We start from the raw sequence: 20,898 nt of genomic DNA on the forward strand, positions 1-20,898 counted from the left end.
CCAATCATCTTCCGTCAACATGAGGATGACGATGATGTGTGTGAGTTCACCACTTTCTGTTTGCATTTTGCCTTCAGTTGTGTGTTTGTGTTGTTTCTTCGCTTGTGTTTATAGTGTCAGGAGCTGTGTGTGTCTGTGTGAGAGAGACAGAGAGTGTGTGTGTGTGTGTATCATTTTCTGTGTGTCTGACAGGTATGTGTGCGTGTCGTTTCCCAGAGCGGTGTGTTTATGTGTAGGCATTGAGGCGTTCTTTGGAGCGTGTAGAGTGGATGTCGTGCAGCTCCTGCTCCTCCTTTGACTTGATGTCCTCGTACTTCTGCATCCGGCTGGCGTCCTTCAGGTAACCCCAGTTGGCAGCCAGAGCCATGAGGAAGTGGACCTGAGGGTGGAGGCGAGGGGAGTCAGGGTGCACAATGAAATACCTTCATCACGAGAAAGAAATGTGTTTTTCTAGACTACTGGTTCTCAACCTTCTTAAACTCGTGTCCTGTATCAGACTGTACCTGTAGCCTTCTGCTGCTCTCATCATGATTCACTATCTCTGTTCGTATAGAGCGGCTTTTGGTCTCAGCTGGTCTCAGTGAAGTCCACAGTGTGACATCAGCCTGCAGTTACATTAAAGCTATGCAGCTTTTTACAGTGTGTCTCTGCTGCCCCCATGTGGCCAAATATGTGCTATCACAGATTAAAATAAAAACACTATTATATCATAATGACCAGCCGCTTAATGAGCTCCCCTGACCCCTGTTGACTTATTGTATACTTATTTTTTTACACTCCCACTGTAGAAGGCTATAGAATCAGGACTTTTCATAGATGCATTGTGAGGTATGATGAGACCTCTGCAACTTAAGAAAACACATGCAAAGACAAAAATGTGGTGTCGTTTTTGTTACTGGTATATTTGTCCTCTTGTAAACCACAATGTGAAGGCCGGCCCCTGAATAAAGGCTCTTACCATGGCAATGACAGCAGCTCCTGCTCCTGCCAGTGCGCACACAAACAGATGGAAGGTCAAGTCCAGCTGCAACAGACACACACACACACACACACACACACACACACACACACACACACACACACACACACACACACACACACACACACACACACACACACACACACACACACACAGATACTGTCATTTTGAGTGGATTTTAAGAGTTTTCTCGTGTCTGTAGGTCACAGATCATCATATCTGTAGTTGTGTCTTCCCTTTGCCGCTCTCACCTCATTGGAATCACACATCCTGAAGAATTTTTCAGATCCCGTACACACCTTCCTCTCCTCATTGATGGTCACGGCTCCTTAACAAGAAAATAACGTAATCAGTACATAGTCAGGGTGCTGCTGATTGTAGTCTACTATATATAAACCGGTGGCTTTATGTTGAATATTGTAATTGTGAGAAATGTTCAAATGATGGTAATTATTTTATTTTGCAGGTGCAGTTTGTGGATTTGGACAATAGATGGCAGCACTGCAGAGTCTGCCTCTTCCTGTGTCTGTTGAATGTGGAGAACAACATGGTGGACAGGTGCACAAGGTAAAATAATACACAACACAACCATCGAAATATAAACCACTGAGTTTCATTAACATCTCTAGTTGTTAAATACATCTAGTGATTATTCATTTATAATTATTGTGCAGAAATGCTAAAAAAGTTACAGTATTTAAAGGTCCATATAGGAATTGTGTGTTCTTTTATTTTAAAGCAGGTTGTTCAGTACTGTGTAAACATAAAAGTTATTAGTCCACAGAGAAAAGTGCACACCCTAGAGACACAGCCTTTAAAAAGAAAAGTAGTTTTTGATGTCATAACATCAAACCTTGTTTGGACCTGGTTTCACTTACTGTTACCTGAAATCTGCCATATTTCAATAACATCACTCAGGAGACCGTGAGAGGCACAGAGCCTCCTCTCTTCTGATTGGCTCCCTGACCTGTTGTTACTAAAGCTGCGGGGAAAAGCCTGAGAGAGGAGACTACTCTGAATTTTGAAATTTAGCAGGTGGGTTTCTGACAACTTTTTAAAACTTTTGTCAGGTAACAGCAACTTTCAGGTCAGATTGGTGTGGAGGCAAATAAATGAGTAAAATAAAATCAGGTCAAAGTTCACCAGTGTGAATTAGGTGCAGATAATAATATTCAGTTTCCGTGTGATTCATACCAAACTGACGCAGGTCAAGGCACATGTTGGCTCCCTCCACCAGGCTGGTGTTCTGACACATGGACCAGACGTTGAAGTACATGAAGACAGGCAGGCTGGTGAAAGCTGTCACTCCGAGCCACACCAGGAAGAACAGGTAGGCCATGAACATCAGCTGCAGACACAGGCACACCACACGGTGAGGCACTCATGTGACCAGTGGGTGATCATCAGGTAATATCTATATTGCTGCATCTTCATTTATATAGCCTAGTAACATACCAATCTATACTGTATCTCTCTACAATCTTCATTATTGTTGGTAAGAGCTCAACCAAACTGTGATTTCTCCTCTAAACTTTCCACATGGGTCCAATCATAGACTATAAATATTAGCTGATGTACCCAAGATTACAGTAAAGAAGATTATTTAAAAATTGCAGTCTACTGTACGCCTATGAGGTTTGACTGGCTTGTGGAGTCAGCCTCAACCACTTGACCACCCCTCACATTAATCTGTCCCTGTTCATAAGACTCAATATAAAGAGAGGTGCTGAGTGTGAGTGTGATGTGTTGATATTGGATAAAACATGGCGCCAACCTGCTGCTGAAGGAGACACTTGGTTCAGTCTGACACAAAGTACTGAAAAACATGTTTACTTCAATTACCACAGCATTTCATTCCCAACCACTAGACAGACAGACAGCCCACTTTACACACAGTTAAGGACCTGGAAATAAACTCATCCTCAAGGATTCCCAGAGTAAGTGGCTGTCAATCATTATTGGTTATTAAAAATATGTGATAGTCCTTGTCACCTTAATACCCATCACTTGTGGTTAATACTTTAGTGTCTGCTGTGGAGGGAACCACCTTGTTTACTGCCAAGTGTAACAAACAAACAGACTCAAGACCAAAAAGGCAGAGATCCTCCGACCTTGATATTAAAATGAAGCATTAAACAAAGTAAAAACCTGTAGGAACTTTTGTGGCTACGACTCTGCTGACAACTGCCATAACAGCACAAAAAACATTTATGTATTGGCTGTTGATTAGCACAGATGATTGGTATCGGTGGCAAAAAAAAAAAAAAGATTGGGGCATCCTTATATACAGATTTATATTTTCCAATCCATTAACCAAATGCTGGACATTCTCTGCGAGCTAAAAGTCCTGACATTGAGCCTTTAAGTTACACACCACCAAACTAAGGAGAGACAACACACACCTTCAAATCTCCATGGAACTACTCACTTCTAAAATGATTTCACTCCAAAACAAAAGTAAAGCTTTTTCTCCAAAAAAAATTGTTTTGGGGAGTTGGATTACAAGTTGAACGATTATAACACTCTACAGCTTCCCATCTCCATCAGTTACATAACACTTGCTCACTCTGTAGTGAGCAACAAAACCAAATCCATTCTCTTCACTACTATTTGTAATTTTTTTTTGGAAGCACTAACATCCACCATTTACCAAAACACCTCTCTTACTGGTCTACAAACTCCCCATTTTCACCACTAAACTAGTGTATATTCTGATGACATCCTCTTGTACCTTACAAACCTGTCAACATCCATCCCAGAGGTTTTCAATTTGAAATCCACATTCTCAGAAATATCAGATTAGTCCATAAATTGGACAAAAACTAAAATCCTCTCACTCTGCAGCATAGAGTGGGATGCTGCATTGAGAAACTGTCTTAAAATATCGACTGGCAACATTAATTATCTTTTATTAAGCTACTCTGCCCCAATTACACACCATTATTCAAAACATTGAAAAGGACCTCACCAACTGGAACAAGAAGTCCATCTCATCTCTCTCTATATATCCAATAAACGAAACCAACCATGTTTTTTCCATGATTATGTTCAACCCACAGGCCATTGACTCAACATGTTTGAAACATAACAAAATTCTGCTGAAAAAAATTGAAACCTCGAATCAATCCCTCCTCTCATCAATGGATATAATATCATACTTGTCTGAAACCATGAAGAGCAGTAGCACAGTTTTAAATATCAGTCCACTAGCTGTGATGTTTTCTTACAAATGCAGTGAGGCAGCGTCCACAGGCGGAGATCTTGAACTCTCCGTACAGGTCCCTGATGGCTCCAGTGGTGAAGAAGCCCTCAACCAACAGCAGGACGCCAAACACAAAGAATCCAGCTGCAAGGCCATAGATGATGTACTTCAGGATGTCGATACTGTGTAGAGAACACACACACACACACACAAACACATGCATTTGATGTCGACTATATTACATGTTATTCATACACTCAACTAAATCACCAGAGGTTGTATATGAAGCTGCAGTGTGACATCTTTACAACCTCTGACCTCAGTCAGTCACAGCTGTAACAATCAAGAGTGTTTTTAATATCATCACTGGCTCATGCAGTTGGACAGTACAGAAAGCCTACAAATGAAAACCATGGAAACTGTTTTTTTTAGGTGTTCCTGGCACTGATTAAAGAGAGAGGAACTGGTCCTGGGTTGACAGGACAGTTTCCAGATCCCTGCTGAGCTGTGGGGGGTTGAGGCAAACTGCAGCATGTAACCCTTATCAGCCTGTACTGTACGTCTAGCTGTCTATTAATTCCTTGATGTCTGAGGCTATCATGGACACAAGACAAGCCAAAGCCCCCGCTCCAGCAGCGGGGCGAGACACAGCTGGAGAAGCTGGCGTGGCATCTTGTTAGTGATCAGAGGAGGGCTCGGATGCTGCAAGCACACCTCAGGCTTTAAGAGAGGCGCAGCCAGACATGCCTGTACATCTGCTGCTCTGGTGTTGTGATACAGGGAGTGGATGTGACGACTGATGCACATAGGTTGAGGATGGCAGTGGTGGCTTTACTGAGCTTGCCTAACAGTGGGCTGAACGCCAACGCTGACCTAATCTCAGGGCCTCAGAGCCTATAGCAACTATATCACATCATGAAAGTGGATGGTGGCAAATGGACACATATAGGTACTGATGTGTTTTGAAATGTAGTCATTGTGGTTAAACAAAAGAAAATGCCACAGGTACGGTGGTCATCAGAAGTCACTTACAAGTCCTTCAAATCAATGTCAGGCCATTTGAATGGGACAGGGTTACAGTTGTGCCGAGAGACGGATGACGGTGATCACCAATTGCTCATACTTACTCAACTTTTCTAATTAATGCAGTAACTTCTTGTTTGAAGAATTAAGTTAATATTACATTTAATTTGCCAGCCACAGTTGTGTTTTCAACATTCACTCGCTCATCTGATTGTAATGTACCTGCTTGTAGTGAGAAGTAAGAAGAAAACCAACAGGTTATGTCATTTAATGTGTGAGTGATGAAGGTAGGTAGGTGGAGCCACTTACATGGTGAAGACATCAAGCGTCTCGCCTGGAGCTCTGATGACTTCAAAGTAGTTCTGCAGGATGGTGACAGTGCCGCTCAGAGCCTCGTGGCCACACCCACAGAACAAGGCCACACCCATGTAGAGGAGGATCGTAGCGATGAGAGAGGCCCAGGGCAGACTGCCCACACACCGCTCACAGCACTCCTTGCAGCCTAAACACACAGACAGACACAGAGGTGATGTTATCTATTTAATATTTTATAACAAATGAGTTGTGATTGTGTTTCACGTGAGTAACAGTGCCATAATGCACATCGTTTTTTCCAATCATCTTCTGGAATCTCCTGAGCCAGGTCCCTATCCCAACATACTTTTAGACCATCCAGTTTTGACACTTATGTACTTCTAATAAATTCATAAAATGTTGATGCACCTAATCCATTTATCCCAAAAGAAATTCTTCTTACAGTATCTATTAATAGTTTCTTATTATACCATATGGAGGATCTGCTTGATAAATATGGATTGGTTTTTGTTATTTGATGACATGCAATTTTCCATGACTGTCTGGCAAAAGCCAGTGCCAGGTCTTGGGAGGGAACTGGCCTATCTGTTTGTGAAAGGAAGGCCTTCACAGAAAAAGGATACACTAGTCGCTCTTCTATCCTGACCCACAGAGGGACCTTTGTAGGGGCTAGGTGAATTTTAGATAGCTGAGACAAAGAAAATGACAAATGATACCAGTCTATTCATGATAGTGCTAATCCCCCCTTGTCTTTGGTCCGATTAAGTGTTTTCCCTGCTCAGATAAACTTTTCTATCATCCCGTTGTATTTTTTTAAGTAGTGAGGAAGGAAGCGGTAACATGGAAGTGATGTAATTGATCTTGGGAGTTAAAATTGTTGATCAGAAAGTGAATCCATCATCAAATTAAACTAGTAACTGAGACCAGATCAAAACCAAACCAAGACCTGAACCTACTAACCTACATTAGTGAACAAACAGTTCACTCTGAAAGAACCACCACTACTGATTTGTTTCTTGATGATCAGTTCATGACATTGTCTTTTTTCAAAGATTTACATTGATATCCTTGGGGGATGAAAATGTCCATGTGATTACATAAAAGGCAGAAAGGCATTCAAATGAATCTTTTTTTTTAATTTTTTTAAATATATTTATAAAAACGGATGCAGTGATACCATTCGCTCCTGGGCCATGTGGACATGTAATCACAAACTCTTCAACTGAGGTTGAAATTACAAAGTTCCACAACAAATACAGACCATGGACAAATTGCATGCTTTACCACAGACATAATGATTTAAAAAAAGAAGAAGAAAATACAATAGTCTGTGATGAAGCATGAGCATATACCTCAGTAACACAAACACTTTGGTGCATGTCTGTAATGTGACTCGGTCTGTGTGAAGTGGTTGTAAAGCTAGAAGATCATTTGTAATCAATGTGCAGACACAGTGAAAACAGGTGTCTCACTTTACAGGAGTGCTCAGTACAAAGTCAGTACATGTGTGATAACTGGGTCCAGGCAGATATATCCAGGATATATGTAGCTCAGCCTAAAGACTCATGGGAAACTACTGGCCTAGTTCCTACAACACTGCTCTGGCCTTTACAGGTGAAGGCAGTGAAGCTCTACTTTTACTCATTCATGAAGTACTGTAACATGATGTCTCTGTTGAATTGTTTTTCTACTGTCGTAACTGTGGAGGAAGAAACCAAAACCAGAACTATTTGCGTGGTTAGAGACCACTAGAGTGAGGTGAGACATCTAGACATTTACTGCTCTGCTGCTTTACATTGCCCCATGCACATCTGAATCAAACTCTGATGGTTTATTTACAACAGCACTTGCTACTGGGGAATAAATCTATACTGAGCAACAACAACAACAAAAAAGGAAGCTGCACCTGCCAGCTGTGACATATCCAGATGCTGATTACACATTATGACTGCACAGGTGTGACCTTGTCTAGTGACAATAAATGCCGCCTATAAATCTTTATTTATTAGGTTCTGAACTGTATGACAGATGTGCACTGTTTTCAGGGAGGGTTATGCATCAGAATACAAGTCAGTATCAGGTGCACAAAGCCAACGGGACAAATCCAACAGGTGTGAACAACTGTATGAGTTCACTGTGTAACTATCTTACCCACTGGGTTTTGGTGACCACTGGCATCAGTCTCATAATCATGTGCTGCATTCAATAACATAAATCGGTAGCTATCAGTGTGTCTGAATCACTCTTGCTCTAGGCTATATCACTATATATTGAAAATACATTTTACAGTCAACCTGTATTAACTGGTGAAATCACAGTGGGGTAGCAGGTCCTCCTGCCTAGTACTAGATGTAAAAGGTTTGAGGTGTATTGAAAAAGGGAGAGGATGGGTTTGGTTAAGGTTATTATTCACCCACAATTTAGGGTAGTTTACTGTAATGTTGCAATTCTTCCATTTCCATTACATGGCACCTTGATAATAATAATAATAATGATTATTATTATAATGATCATAATATTAATATCTCCCCTCCTCCTCCCTTCTGTTGCACAGAAAGAGGTTTGTTTGTCTGTGTGTGTGAGTGTGAGTCATCGCAGTGCTGAAGCTTAATTGACCAGCCTTGTTGCCATGCCAACAGGGGTGTGGCAGGAGGCAACTGACCCACTTTGCCTGTACAGTTGTCATAGCAACAGCCAGAGCCAGAGCCAGAGCGTTACACAGGCACACTAATACACGTTTTCACACACGTAAAGAAAGAAACACTAATGCTGCGATTGTGTGAACAGTCTGCTCTGGTATCACCCAGGAAACAATGTAAACGTACATTTTCAGTTTAGACTGAAATATTATAGATATAGCCTATATGCTACATAGATATATGTGTGTGTGTGTGTGTCACTGAAACACACCGAGGTAACACACAGACTGAGTGTGAGCCTCTCATGTAAACGGGTTGTAAACATGTGTGTTTTTTTAGGAGGGAAAATGTCTGAGTGTGTGTGTGTGTGTGTGTGTGTGTGTGTGTGTGTGTGTGTGTGTGTGTGTGTGTGTGTGTGTGTGTTTGCGTCCTGAATGTCAGCCATGATATAATCCTTGTCACATTTCCATATTTGGGCTTGAAATGCAGGAAAGACCCAGTGACCTGGTAAAAACTGGGCCAAGCTGAACACAAAGCCTGTGCATCTATGATCTATGATCTATATGATATATGATATGATAGATAGATAGATAGATAGATAGATAGATAGATAGATAGATAGATAGATAGATAGATAGATAGATAGATAGATAGATAGATAGATAGATAGATAGATAGATAGATAGATAGATAGATAGATAGCAGGAGAGATGAAGACAGGGCTGGTTATCTGTCCTCTCAATGATCACAGTGATCACAGATAACAAGGTATTGTTTCTCATAATTAATCTGTCTGTTTTGTTTTGTTCCAATGAATCAATTTATTGTCTGTTTGTCTGGCTACACACTCCAGAGTCAAAGGCCTGTTTTCATGGGAGACAGTAAAGCCAAGTTAGTGTGGTCAGGTCAGGTCCTGTGCTGTTGTGGGTTTGATACTTGTTCACCTGCAGCAGCTGCAGATCAGATACTGAAAAATGCTGCTTCCTACTCTGTAACTCCTTGGTTTGTGCCAGTGAATGCCTTAGGCCGCCTTACTGTAGTAGTAATCTAAATATTGGAACCTGTGATAATGAAAGGAAGAAAACCAATCAGGAGTTTATGTGCTGCATCATATTCATTAGGAAGAAGATACAGAGCCCCCAAGAGCAGGCGGAGGAAACCCCATTGACAGGACAGTGATGGATGTGAGACATTCAGACCACGCCCACACAGGCTGTAAATGGCAAAATGATTATAATTACTGATCCGCTCATATTGGGAAAGGTCATTTTCTCAAAATGACGTGCCAAAATAAAATGCAGCTGCTAAACTGTGAGCAGTTTAAACAAGATGACTTGTCAGAGTTGTTATAATATTTGATTTAAAAAGTTACAGTGAGGAAGACAATAACTTCTCCATAGTTTATCAGAGTTCTGATTCACGAGTGTCAATAAGTGCTCCATAGATTTCAGATTTCACTGAAATGAGTGGAGAATCTTTAAATCAATCAAACAAACTGTGTTATGACCTAAAGCTATGCAACATCTGATGGTTGTAGTCACCAAGCCAGGAGCAAAGGGCAAAATCTGGTGATGTTGTGTTGAGAGACAAAGTCCATATTTGGAGGAAGTTGTGGTGGACGAATGAAAATGACACAAGAGCAAAGTGTTCGATTCCCATGTGAAAGCAACAGTTCATGTGACTCTTCAATGTTATCATTGTAACTGGGACAACAAAGATCATCTAATGTTAAGGAAGTGGTGACTTCAGCCCAAATAATGATATTTTCCAAACCCTAGCCAAGCCTTGTCATGGTTACTATAGTAACCACCACTCCATAATAACAAGCCAGCACTCTGATTACAAGCTGAGGGAGCGTCCTCTGATCTACAGCTGGACCCACTCATCCAGTAGTAGCCTATGTGAGGTTCATCTGCTGGGCACCATGAACATGCTCAGTAAAGCTGAGAACATTTACTTTTCCATCCAGCCTCAAATCTGAACAACCATCAACCCCCTAATGTAGGCTACTATATATGACCCACAGGTTTACTGGACCTCCGTCGTCATGGTTACAATAATAAAAGCACCAATGCAGCAATGATAAAATACTCCATTAGGAACATCAAAGTAACTTGAGCCTCAGTGTCTGAGTCAGATAAGCGTCAGGCGCCACATGGCAGAACAGCAATATGACATGAGCTGTGAGGCTGTAGTGGCTCAATCAATCCCTAAAACACCACAACATCTGTCACAGAGAGACTTAGGAGACAGTGTGGATGAAGCCCTTATGTCCTCAAAATCACTTCACTTGAAGTTGTGAGGAGGAAAAGTGCAGTTGGTGATAAGATTTTTAGCCATACAGTACCAGATACACGTTATAATCTCAGCTGTGACTCTATTCAGATTCCACTGGGCATGTGTTGAAGTGATGCACAAGCAGCTCAAATAGAATTAGAAACAGCAGTGAAAACGGATTTGTGTTCAGCAGCCGGTGTTGCCAAAGGTTCCCATACATACAACACTTCCTCTGCACAAATTAAAAAGGAGCAATAGCCAGTAGGAATGGTTCCGCTGCTGTGGTCCAGCCACAAATCAATCTCATTACACAGATGAATTGCTGACTGAAGTATCAGTTAATGAATCAATGAATCAATTTGTTTATATTATGTAAATTATATGCGTAAGTAGTTCAATTCTGGCTCATTCAACCTTAAATTATCCAGATTTGTTGTATATGTGACAGAAAAGCAAGTGAATGCCTGAATGTGGCTTGCAGGGCAAAGCACTCTGAGTAGTCAATAGAGAAGCCAAATGTAAGTGCAGCCCATTTACCAGTTTAAATCACCAATGAAATCCTGACTTAAACTGACAAGAGGGACACAAATTGGGCCCTTTGGGACGACCAATTCTGAGGGTCAGCAGCTACCAGGTAATTGTGTTTTGTGAGTAATAATGGTTGTATGATTTCCCTCTCGAATCAAGGTAAAAGGCTCTCACTGCAGTCTATAATACAAGTTGTGATGGGAAAGCCCATTTTAAACCATGGAATTAGTGGTGGCAAAACTTCCCCTACTGTGTCAATCCAATATGACATGATCTTGTTAGCCATGCTCTGTGATACACAAAACTGTCTGCTTTGATTTGTCTTTGAGTTCATAAATGTCATACACATGTTCTTACACATACATTGTAAATTAATTACTGACATATCCTTCCTGTGCTGAGCCAAAAATGTTAAATGTATCCAGGGCTCATTGTCATCCTGCACAGATTTTCTGCTGCATGAACTGGCAGTAATCATGGTCCTGTCATGCAGAGAGCTCTTTGTACGGACTAACCCACAACTGCGGCTAAGGAGGGGTAGATGGACTTCTGGTATATCGGGTCTGAGACAGTTGAGGAGACATTCACTGATATCTAGAATCAATTATAAGTTGTCTAATCATTAAATGTTCTTAAGTTTGCTGTTATTGTGGTGACAAAGCAGATGTCGTCTATCATGTCAGCACTATCAGTGGCTGCTGAGGTAACATGTGGATAATGCACTGCAATCTTCCCTTTGCTCTTGTTATAATTAATTACTATGACTAATTACCAGGAGAACAATCTTGCATGTTCATATTTCTTTGGTCCCAGGATCTGTTGGTATCAGAACCACAGAGATGATCCAACAGAGTAATGATATACCATGGCCAGAGTGGTCAGGATCAAAATCCTGTTCAGACTGCTGACAGTCAAGCCAGTGTTCAGTAATGAAATTATGCCGCTCCCTCTTTTGCCTCTCTCCACTTTTCATCCCCCGTGAGCCTGCTAAGTCCATTTGTATTGACTTTTTCTCTGCCCATGAAGTGCCTTTCTATTAGTGGTCATCATAATGAAATGGATATGAAGCAGATGGTCCTCTGACTGCTGACAGCTCTCCCTCTGACCTCTAGTCTGCACTACATCAGAAATTCACCTGTTTTAGTTTATATTTACTGCAGGCGCCATATTTTGTGACTTCATACTAAACCATAAACCATCTTTCGTGTTTCCTGAGAGGCACTTTGTGATGTAGTCAGTGGTTATTTATAGAGTCTACAGTGGCTCTGACAGATCATCACAGAGCAGAACACGTGCAAATGCAAAAACAAGCTGCGCATTTAGAAAATACCTTTATCAATTTGTGACTTTTGAAGTGAAAAATTGAATTGAATAACAAGTGTGTCCCAGCAGGTGCCTTTATTCTGTTTCAAAGAGGGAGAGAGAGAAAAAGAGAGGAGAGAGAAGATGATATGGAGGAAAGGGCCACAGGTTGGACAGGTTGGTTAAGGTTTTGTCTTCATGGTACATGCTCTACTAACTGACCTCACCCCTCAGGACCCTCCTTGTGTTGAGCTGGAAGCGCTTCTGTTGTGTTGTGATTTTTGCAGGACATATGTTGTTTTAGATTAGATTAGATTAGTTTAGATTAGTCTAGATTAGAACAGATTAGATGAGATGTTATTGTCCTTTCCAGGATAATTGTTTTCACTTTCCGTACAGCCACGAGAAATTTCACACACCACTTTACAAACACAACATCAAAACCACAAACGTATATCCACCACCATACATACATTCCCACAATTACATACCCACATATCCGCCACCATACATGCACTTTGCAGTGTGGATAATTGACATGAATTATGATGTGGACATTGTCTGGACTCAAGTAAAGCGCATCTGTCGGTTGTGAATTGCAGGATCTAAATCTCAAATGCATTTGGAGTAGAATTTTAAAAGATTTTATTAGATTTATCTTAATTCTAATGCATATTTGTATAATTTAATGTTTTTTCAGGGCAGGGCATTAACATCAAGCTCTAAAGAAGCCCCTGACTCCATTATCTCTTGACTGAGTGGATGTTTTAACAACTGAAGGAAAACATCTGTGATGTTGCAACTTCAACACATTCAAAATACTTTGACCCAGTGGTTCCTGGCCTCTCCATTAGTTCATATTATAGGTTTATCACAGTGCTTGACCTTAATATCATTCTTTTTGGCAACAAGTGACAGAACATCCTGGCACCTCATAGTTTATCTACAGCAGGGGTGAAAGTAGTTTTAAATTCTTACTGGTATTGGTACCACAAACACAACCTTCATCACTCCATACTGTTCGCCTCTCCTCAGCTTCATGCATTTCTGACAAAACAGTGAGTATATTGTGAGTGTAGACTTGTGTGTTTCACAGAGGCCTTGTTAAGCAACATCACTGCAGGCTGTTCTGTGTGAGATGCAAGTGGAAAGAAGAAAGGTGGATGACTGGTTCTGCTTGTGAACAACAGTTGGTGCACCCCTGGGCATATCACAGCAATGGAGGAGATCATACCACATATGTTGGCAATTCTCTCACATCGTCACCATTGCTATGTCTATTTCTCCACAAGCCAAACTGTTGTGAGTTCAGGTCCAGGACTCTGATGCATTCATTGCAATATCAGGGGATTTTAAACATGTCACTCTGACCTATCACTTAACTGGCATTATTCACTATGTTGACACTCAGAAATAAGACGCTTGATCTGTTGTATTCAAACTCCAAGGAGGCTTAACACAGCTTCGGCTCTGCCACCACTTGGCAGATCAGATCATAATCTGTTTTTTCTTCAGCCCTTCTGTGTACTGAGGCAGGCTGCAGTCACCCGCTCATTCAGGACTTGGATCCCAGAGGCAAGGACTGTTTTGAGTGCACAGATTGGATGGTGCTACAGTAACAGGGAAATGATAGCAGCAACAACACAAACCTTAAAAGAATGGTTGAGTGTATTAAACTACATTAACTTCTGTATGGACAGTGTATTGCCAGTGAGGAGTGTACTTCCTCACAAACAAGAAACTGTGGTAACACGGTAACAGCAAAACTTTCTTCCAGATCAACGAGGGCAACAGGGATGGAGACAAGGAGAAGCTCAGGTGTGTGTAACAAGATCTGAAGAAGAGATTAAAGAGGACTACAGGATGAAAGTAGAGAATCTGCAGTACAACAACACCAGTGAGGTGTGGTAGACATCATGTCTTGTTCCAGCGACTAAAGTAACGTGAAAAAACGAGCAGCTACTGTACTTCTCCATTTTCTAAGACTACAGGTTGAATTTGCACTATGCCCCCTGCAGTTTGCCTATAAGGAACAAACTGGAGTGGATGATATCTTTTACATGCTCCACTGGTCCCATTCTTACTTGGATGATCCGGGCGTTTATGAGACTTACGTTCATTCAAGTCCATTTAACACCATCCAACCCTCCATTCTCAAAGACAAGCTCAAAGGGATGGGGGCAAATCCTTCACATCCTGGGTTGTGGGTCACTTGACAACATGACCCCAGTATGCCAGGCTGGGTAACTGTGTCTTGGGGACAGTGATGAGCAGCACTGGAGTTCCACGGGGGATTTCTCTGACTCAGTTCCTTATTCACTCTGTATACAACAGACTTTAGCTACAACTCTTAGTCTTGACACATCCATAGATACCGGGATAACACAGCTACAATATTGTGATGAGTATCAGGAATTGGCAGGAAGAGGAGTACAGAGATCTGACAGTGGCCTTCAGCGAATTGAACAAGAACTATGCCTCCATCTGAACACCTCCAAGACCGAGGAGGTGGTCATTAACTCTCAGAGGTGTTGGCACACTCTTAAAGTGGACATATTATGGAAATACCACTTTTTGAAGACTCTTTAACATATATTTGGGTGTTTGTCTTGCCTTCCGGCCCCCAAACTGTGCGAATTAACAAAAAAAATCTGTAATGTGCAGGCCCCTACAGTATGTTGAAATCCACGTGGTTTTACGAACTGTTCCCTCAGTTGGTTTCCAGTGATGTAACTAGGTTTTGAATTTGCATAATACCACCCCTACCTGGGACTGGTTGAAGTGGTGGGGCGGGGCAAACGGTGGTTCATTTGCATTTAAAGGGGACAGGCACTGAAACAGGGCTGTTTTGAGAGTATGGAAAGAGCTGTGATGTTTGATCCTTGGGGTATTTTGACCAATGCATGTCACAGACATGTCTTTAAGACACCTGGGAACTATTTTAATTTGTGGAAAGGGGGCATAATTTGTCTCCTTTAAGTGAGTCAACGAATGAGGGAAGGGCATTGAGGTGAAGGAGGTCCCTGAACACAGATACCATCTACCAGAAGAGGTAGACTTATGGCTGTTTGGGTGTAAAAGGGCATGGATCAGGTGGTACACCAAACCCTGTGTTAAAACATACACCAATCCAAATATGACAAAGACAACAATAACTATACTTTGCTGGGTTAAAGCAGATATCAGTGGAATGTTTTTGTTAATATAAGTCCTAAATAGTCCTATTTTCCGTCAGCAATCACTTACATGAAGTATTTCAGCCTAAACACGAGTCTCTCCGTCACTCTGCTCTGCTGTAACCTGAGGAGAAAATTTTCCTTGTGGGATACAAGTGTTATCCAATGAGGAGAGAGAACGGCATGAAGGGCTGTGTGTGCAGCCAAGGGATGCGCGTGAATGTGGTGACGTAGCACGAGGACCAATTGATGCCTGACAAGGGCGGGGGCTGCTAACTCATGGTGCGTTCAAAGAAACTCGTACTTTGTGTTTTTCCTTCCTGTGAAGTCATACCAGTTCGATCTGGTACGAGTTCACGGGTCGGAAGTTACGAGTGGCCGTTATAGGGAACTTTCACAGACAACAGGATGGTAAAAACACGAGCTACGGGTTACCTGGAACGCTACCAAGTCGTAGTTGTGACTTGAAGCTGTAACTTACGGTTTCAAAAGCCTGCCTTGAACGCAGCATTAGCCGAAACGGCCGTGAAGCTGATATCTGCTTTAATCCATGCCACTGGTGTGGTCATATGAGCATTTGGGATCAAGGAAGGGCCTTAGTGAAGAGGTTTTTTTCATGAATAGTGTACCAGGTCTGTTATTGACATATTTCACATTATGACCACTGGTTTTAATTTTGTCATCCAACATAAATACTACAACACCAATTATGAAGCCTGCTGGAGGTTTGTTGCTGAGATGCAACAGAGTTGTAATTACCTTCTCATCGGATTTTATGTCCATGGGCTTGTAGGTTTGATCATTTATGAATAATAATAAAAAAAAAACATTTTTATGCTTCACAGTTAAATCTCAGTTTAAATGTATTCAACAGCTGAACATGATCTGTGACAAACAACCAACCATACAGCTGCAAAAACACCGTCAGTGCTCTAAATTATGAATACAACAGCTCTCCTGCATTTTCCGTAATCTCATTCCCTCACCTGTCGAGCCACTTGTCAACACACACTTGTACTTATTATTGGCTAAATGAGGGAGGAGAGAGTGACAGGGATGTGGTAATAAGATGAATGGATGAACAGACGGAGAGAGGGGCTCAGAGCCTGGAGAGAAAATTGTGTTGTGATTGGCTGGTTCCTTCCAGAAAAAAACACAGGATTCTGCCAATCACACAACAGAAGACAGCACCGCAACAGTGTTACAGATATACTATTGATAAACATTACCACAGCCACTAATCCAAATAACTGTTTATTTTATATTGCAAATGCTTTGATCATAGTTTGTGTCAACAGCATTGCTCATGTCTGAGTCAGACTCAAGGTGCCATGAAGAAAATGGACACGCCCATTTTCACCGCTCACAACAACAAAATGAGAGGATGAGAAAAACATGAAAATGAAATTTAAAAACAACAACAACATGACCATATAGATGATGGTGATTTCAAATGTGTATTTGTAATGAGGAGGAAAAGAAATGGTTAAAAAATAAAAGCTGTGAAAAAGGGAGGGAGAGAGCAACTGACAGCAAGATGGAGGTGAGCAAGAGATGAGTCCAAATAGATGGTGGAGGGAGAGAGAGAGAGGAGGGGTGGGGTGGGGTGGGGGCGGTGGGGGTAGTAGACAGAGACAGAGAGGCTGATAGACCCAGAAAATCAAGTCTGAAATACACTGAATCAGAAACACAGAGGAAATGTATATAAAGGGGGAGACAGGGAAAGGGAGAGAAGAAGAAAATGGAGGAAAAGGGTAGACACCAGAAAAAAAAGGGTGACACGTAGAAAGCGAGCGAGCAAGCAGAGGAGAAAGGGTTCAGACAGGCGTGAAGCATCAACAATGGAGCCGAACAAAGAAAATCCCAAGGCATCAATCACTGCTCCACTTATCCTGCTCCTCATTCTTACTCTTTATTTCAAGGTTTTGCCCCACGCTCCCTCTTTGTATCTGCCTCCCCTCCACCCCCACCCCCACCCCGCCACTCCCACCTCCTGCATGCATCTATCCATCTGTCCGTCCATCTGTCCGTCAAGCCTCCAAAACAGCACCAACCCTCCAGTGTCTACCAGCTCCTCTCATCCTCACCCCAAACACTGTGCTTTGTTCTACAGCCACTCATTATAACACAGACCTGAAGGGGCTGGTATAACGTCTTATTGTAATCACACGTATAGACGGCACCTTTAAAAAATACTGGTCTGTCTTTGTATTACTGCTCAAAGGAGGTGTGAGGGGGAAAAAATGTGAGTGAAAATGTGCACATTAAATGTACAAACTAATATGTGATCAATTTGTTTTCTGCAGGACGAGCATGTTATCCTCCGTCTCTCTTCCCACAACACACACACACACACACACACAAAGGAATCCCATGACGCCAGGAAAGAAGAATGAACAGAACAATGGTAGAGTGTTTCATCTGATGAAAGATTAAGAAAAAAGAACAAACTGCTCTTCTGCCCTACCTTTCTGGCTTTGCGATTCATCCATGTTTTCCTCCATTGTGGCAGGTTACAGTCCCTTTGTCTCTGTTTGCGTGAAGCTGTTTAAAGCCTCTTGCTAGCTCTCAGCACTGTGTGTGTGTGTATGTGGGAGGCTGTGTATGTGTGTGAGGGTTTTTTTCCCTCCCTGCAGATGATGGAGGTGCAGAGAAGTCCCTGTTTCCCTGCTCCGCTCTCTCTCCTCTCTCTGTGCTCTTCCAGCATCATTTCATCTACCCAGAGATATTTATTTACATAACTTCTACATCAAACACAGAAAACATGGACATAAACAGCCAAATTCAATATTTCCTGGTGATGTAACTTTCCTCATGAATCAGTCCAAGTCAAGACTAATACACAAGGTAAACAAGGATAGTCACACTCTTACAAACAGTCGATCATTTTATTTAGATTTTAATGTGATACAACCCTAAATATCACTCCAGGAAACATGAAGCCAACATTTAAGTGTTAGAAACTTAATTTCCTCAATTGACCACTAGAGTCTGCTCAATGAGTCAATAATGTTCTAAAATATCCAATCTAAAGATGAAATACTAAATTAACAAACCAGGTAATATCTGCCATCATAATTGTACAGGATTTTATTTAGGCTATTTATTTATTTTGAATGGCTGAAGCTAGCTGGTTAGCGTGCTAATTTCAGTAGATGAAAATACTCGATAAAGACAATTTAAAGGTGTTCAGAAATGGCCGTTTGTCCTGTTTGTCGTGCCGAGTTTCCACGACGAATTTGATTGGTCGTTATCGAGCGGGCGGGATATTCAAAGCTTGGGGCGAGACCGAGCTCGGTGTGTGTGTCTCAGACGTTGGATTGACGGATGATGGATCCAATATCAGTGGCTGATGAATTGTGAGCAGGGTGACGTATAATTCATGTGCCTGCATTATCCAATGTGGGAAAAAAATACCATACTTTCATCCCGGATTTACTCGAAAATAGAATTTTGCACAAAGTTTGGCCTACATCGTCTGATAGATGAGTTATTATTACACTAATGTTAAGACCCACAGTGGGCCCAAATTAAATTTTCTTTTCTGTACAGCTTTAACGTAGGTGTTTCTTTCCACCTGATGGTGAGTAAAGGAATGAAGTTTGCAAGCAATCAATGGAGCGGTAGGCTATAACGTTATATATCATATTCAATTTTACAACATGTATATTTGTGTACTCTTATGGGCATGTTTGTGTTGCGATGCGCAGAGACGAGAGCTGGGTTATTGGGGCGGAGGCTGATCTTACAAGGTTGGTTTTCAACCAAGAGACGATAGTTGGAAGGCAGAGAGCCTCTATTCTCCCTGTAACAAGTTACATGTCATTTATTAAACCATCACAATTACTCTGAAGCTGTTTAATTAAGGTAAAAATGTAGCGTAATAAAGCTAAAAATCCTGTGTTTCTATTTAAAATTGCAATTTAAGGATTAAAATCCTTGTTAACAGGGGGCACATTTCTTCACTGGTATTGAATTATTGAATAATTAATATGACCAGTCTAATACCATAGGCTTCTTGATTCAGTGGATCTCCAATCAACAGGACAACAGCTGAGCTTAATTCAAGAGATGTATTAAAACACTACAGCTCTGTGGTGCAGTGGCGTGCACAGGGGGGGGGGGGGGGCAGGGGGGGCGGTCGCCCCCCCTCGTGGCCCAATTGTTGAAAAACGCGTGCTAAAGTGCCCCCTGGGAGCCAAAACGCGCGTTAAAGTGCCCTCTTGGAAGCCAAAACACGTGCTAAAGTGTCCTCATGGGGGGCAAAACGTGTGTTAAAGTGCCCTCTAGGAGCTAAAACGTGTGCTCAAGTGCCGTCATGGGGGCCAAAACGTATGCTAAAGTGCCCTCTAGGAGCCAAAACGTGTGCTATAGAGCCCTCTAGGAGCCACAATGCGTGCTAAAGTGCCCTCTAGGAGCTGAAACGCGTGCTTAAGTGCCCTCTTGGGAGCCAAAACGCGTGCTAAAGTGCCCTCTAGGAGCCTAAACGTGTGCTAAAGTGCCCTCATGGTAGCCAGAACGTGTGCTAAAGTGCCCTCTAGGAGTCAAAACACATGTTAAAGTGCCTTCTTGGAAGCCAAAACACATGATAAAGTGCCCTTCGAAGCCAAAACGTGTGCTAAAGTGCCCTCTTGGGAGCCAAAACACGTGTTAAAACAGGCCACATCGATGTTTTTTAGTCTTAAGGTATTGATATTATAAAACAGGCCAAATCAACGTTTAAAAAGGCCAAATTTTTTTTGCCGCCGACCTGTGGTCGCCGGCCAAACGCACCATGTCGCTACAGTCTCACTCTTGTCATATTCTGAAACTTGGCAGCCCTGAAAGTGCCCTCTAGGAGCCACATCTAGGAGCCAAAACATGTGCTAAAGTGGCCTCTTGGGAGCCAAAACACGTGTTAAAGTGCCCCCTTGGAAGCCAAAATGCGTGCTAAAGTGCTCTCTAGGAGCCAAAACGTGTGCTAAAGTACCCTCTTGGGGGCCAAAACACGTGTTAAAACAGGCCAAATCGACGTTTTTTTAGTCTTAAGGTATCGATATTAAAACAGGCCAAATCAATGTTAAAAAAGGCCAAAAAATTTTCGATTTTCATCCAAATGCACCATGTCGCTACAGTCTCACTCTTGTCATTTTCTGAAACTTGGCAGCCCTGAAAGTGCCCTCTAGGAGCCACATCTAGGAGCCAAAACATGTGCTAAAGTGGCCTCTTGGGAGCTAAAACACGTGTTAAAGTGCCTTCAGGGAAGCCAAAACGCGTGCTTAAAGTGCCCTCTTCAGTGGCGAGGACGCGCTATTAGGTGCCCCTTTTTTTCCTTTTCGCCCCTGCCCTTCAAAAAGTCTGTGCACACCACTGCTGTGGTGTGCTCTTGAGGTCTATAGAGACCAAGTTACTGACTCAATATGTCCCACATCCCCAACTGACACCTTTGTCAAACATGCTGGCTCGGACGGCACACCT

The 20,898-nt window shown here is 42.1% G+C and overlaps 1 protein-coding gene across 1 annotated transcript; it reads right to left on the minus strand.

The window, feature by feature from the left end:
- Positions 1–226: 226 nt before the first annotated feature.
- On the minus strand, positions 227–17,945 carry LOC310986006 (neuronal membrane glycoprotein M6-a-like; the record flags this gene model as incomplete). Its single annotated transcript, XM_083971698.1, has 7 exons — positions 227–379; positions 959–1,024; positions 1,231–1,307; positions 2,174–2,327; positions 4,207–4,363; positions 5,514–5,706; positions 17,909–17,945. The coding sequence occupies 7 exons, from the start codon at positions 17,943–17,945 to the stop codon at positions 227–229; spliced, it is 837 nt and encodes a 278-aa protein (XP_083827824.1).
- Positions 17,946–20,898: the final 2,953 nt, after the last annotated feature.

Source organism: Trachurus trachurus, assembly GCF_905171665.1.
Source record: "Trachurus trachurus genome assembly, chromosome: 1".
In the NCBI taxonomy this organism is placed as follows: Eukaryota; Metazoa; Chordata; class Actinopteri; order Carangiformes; family Carangidae; genus Trachurus; species Trachurus trachurus.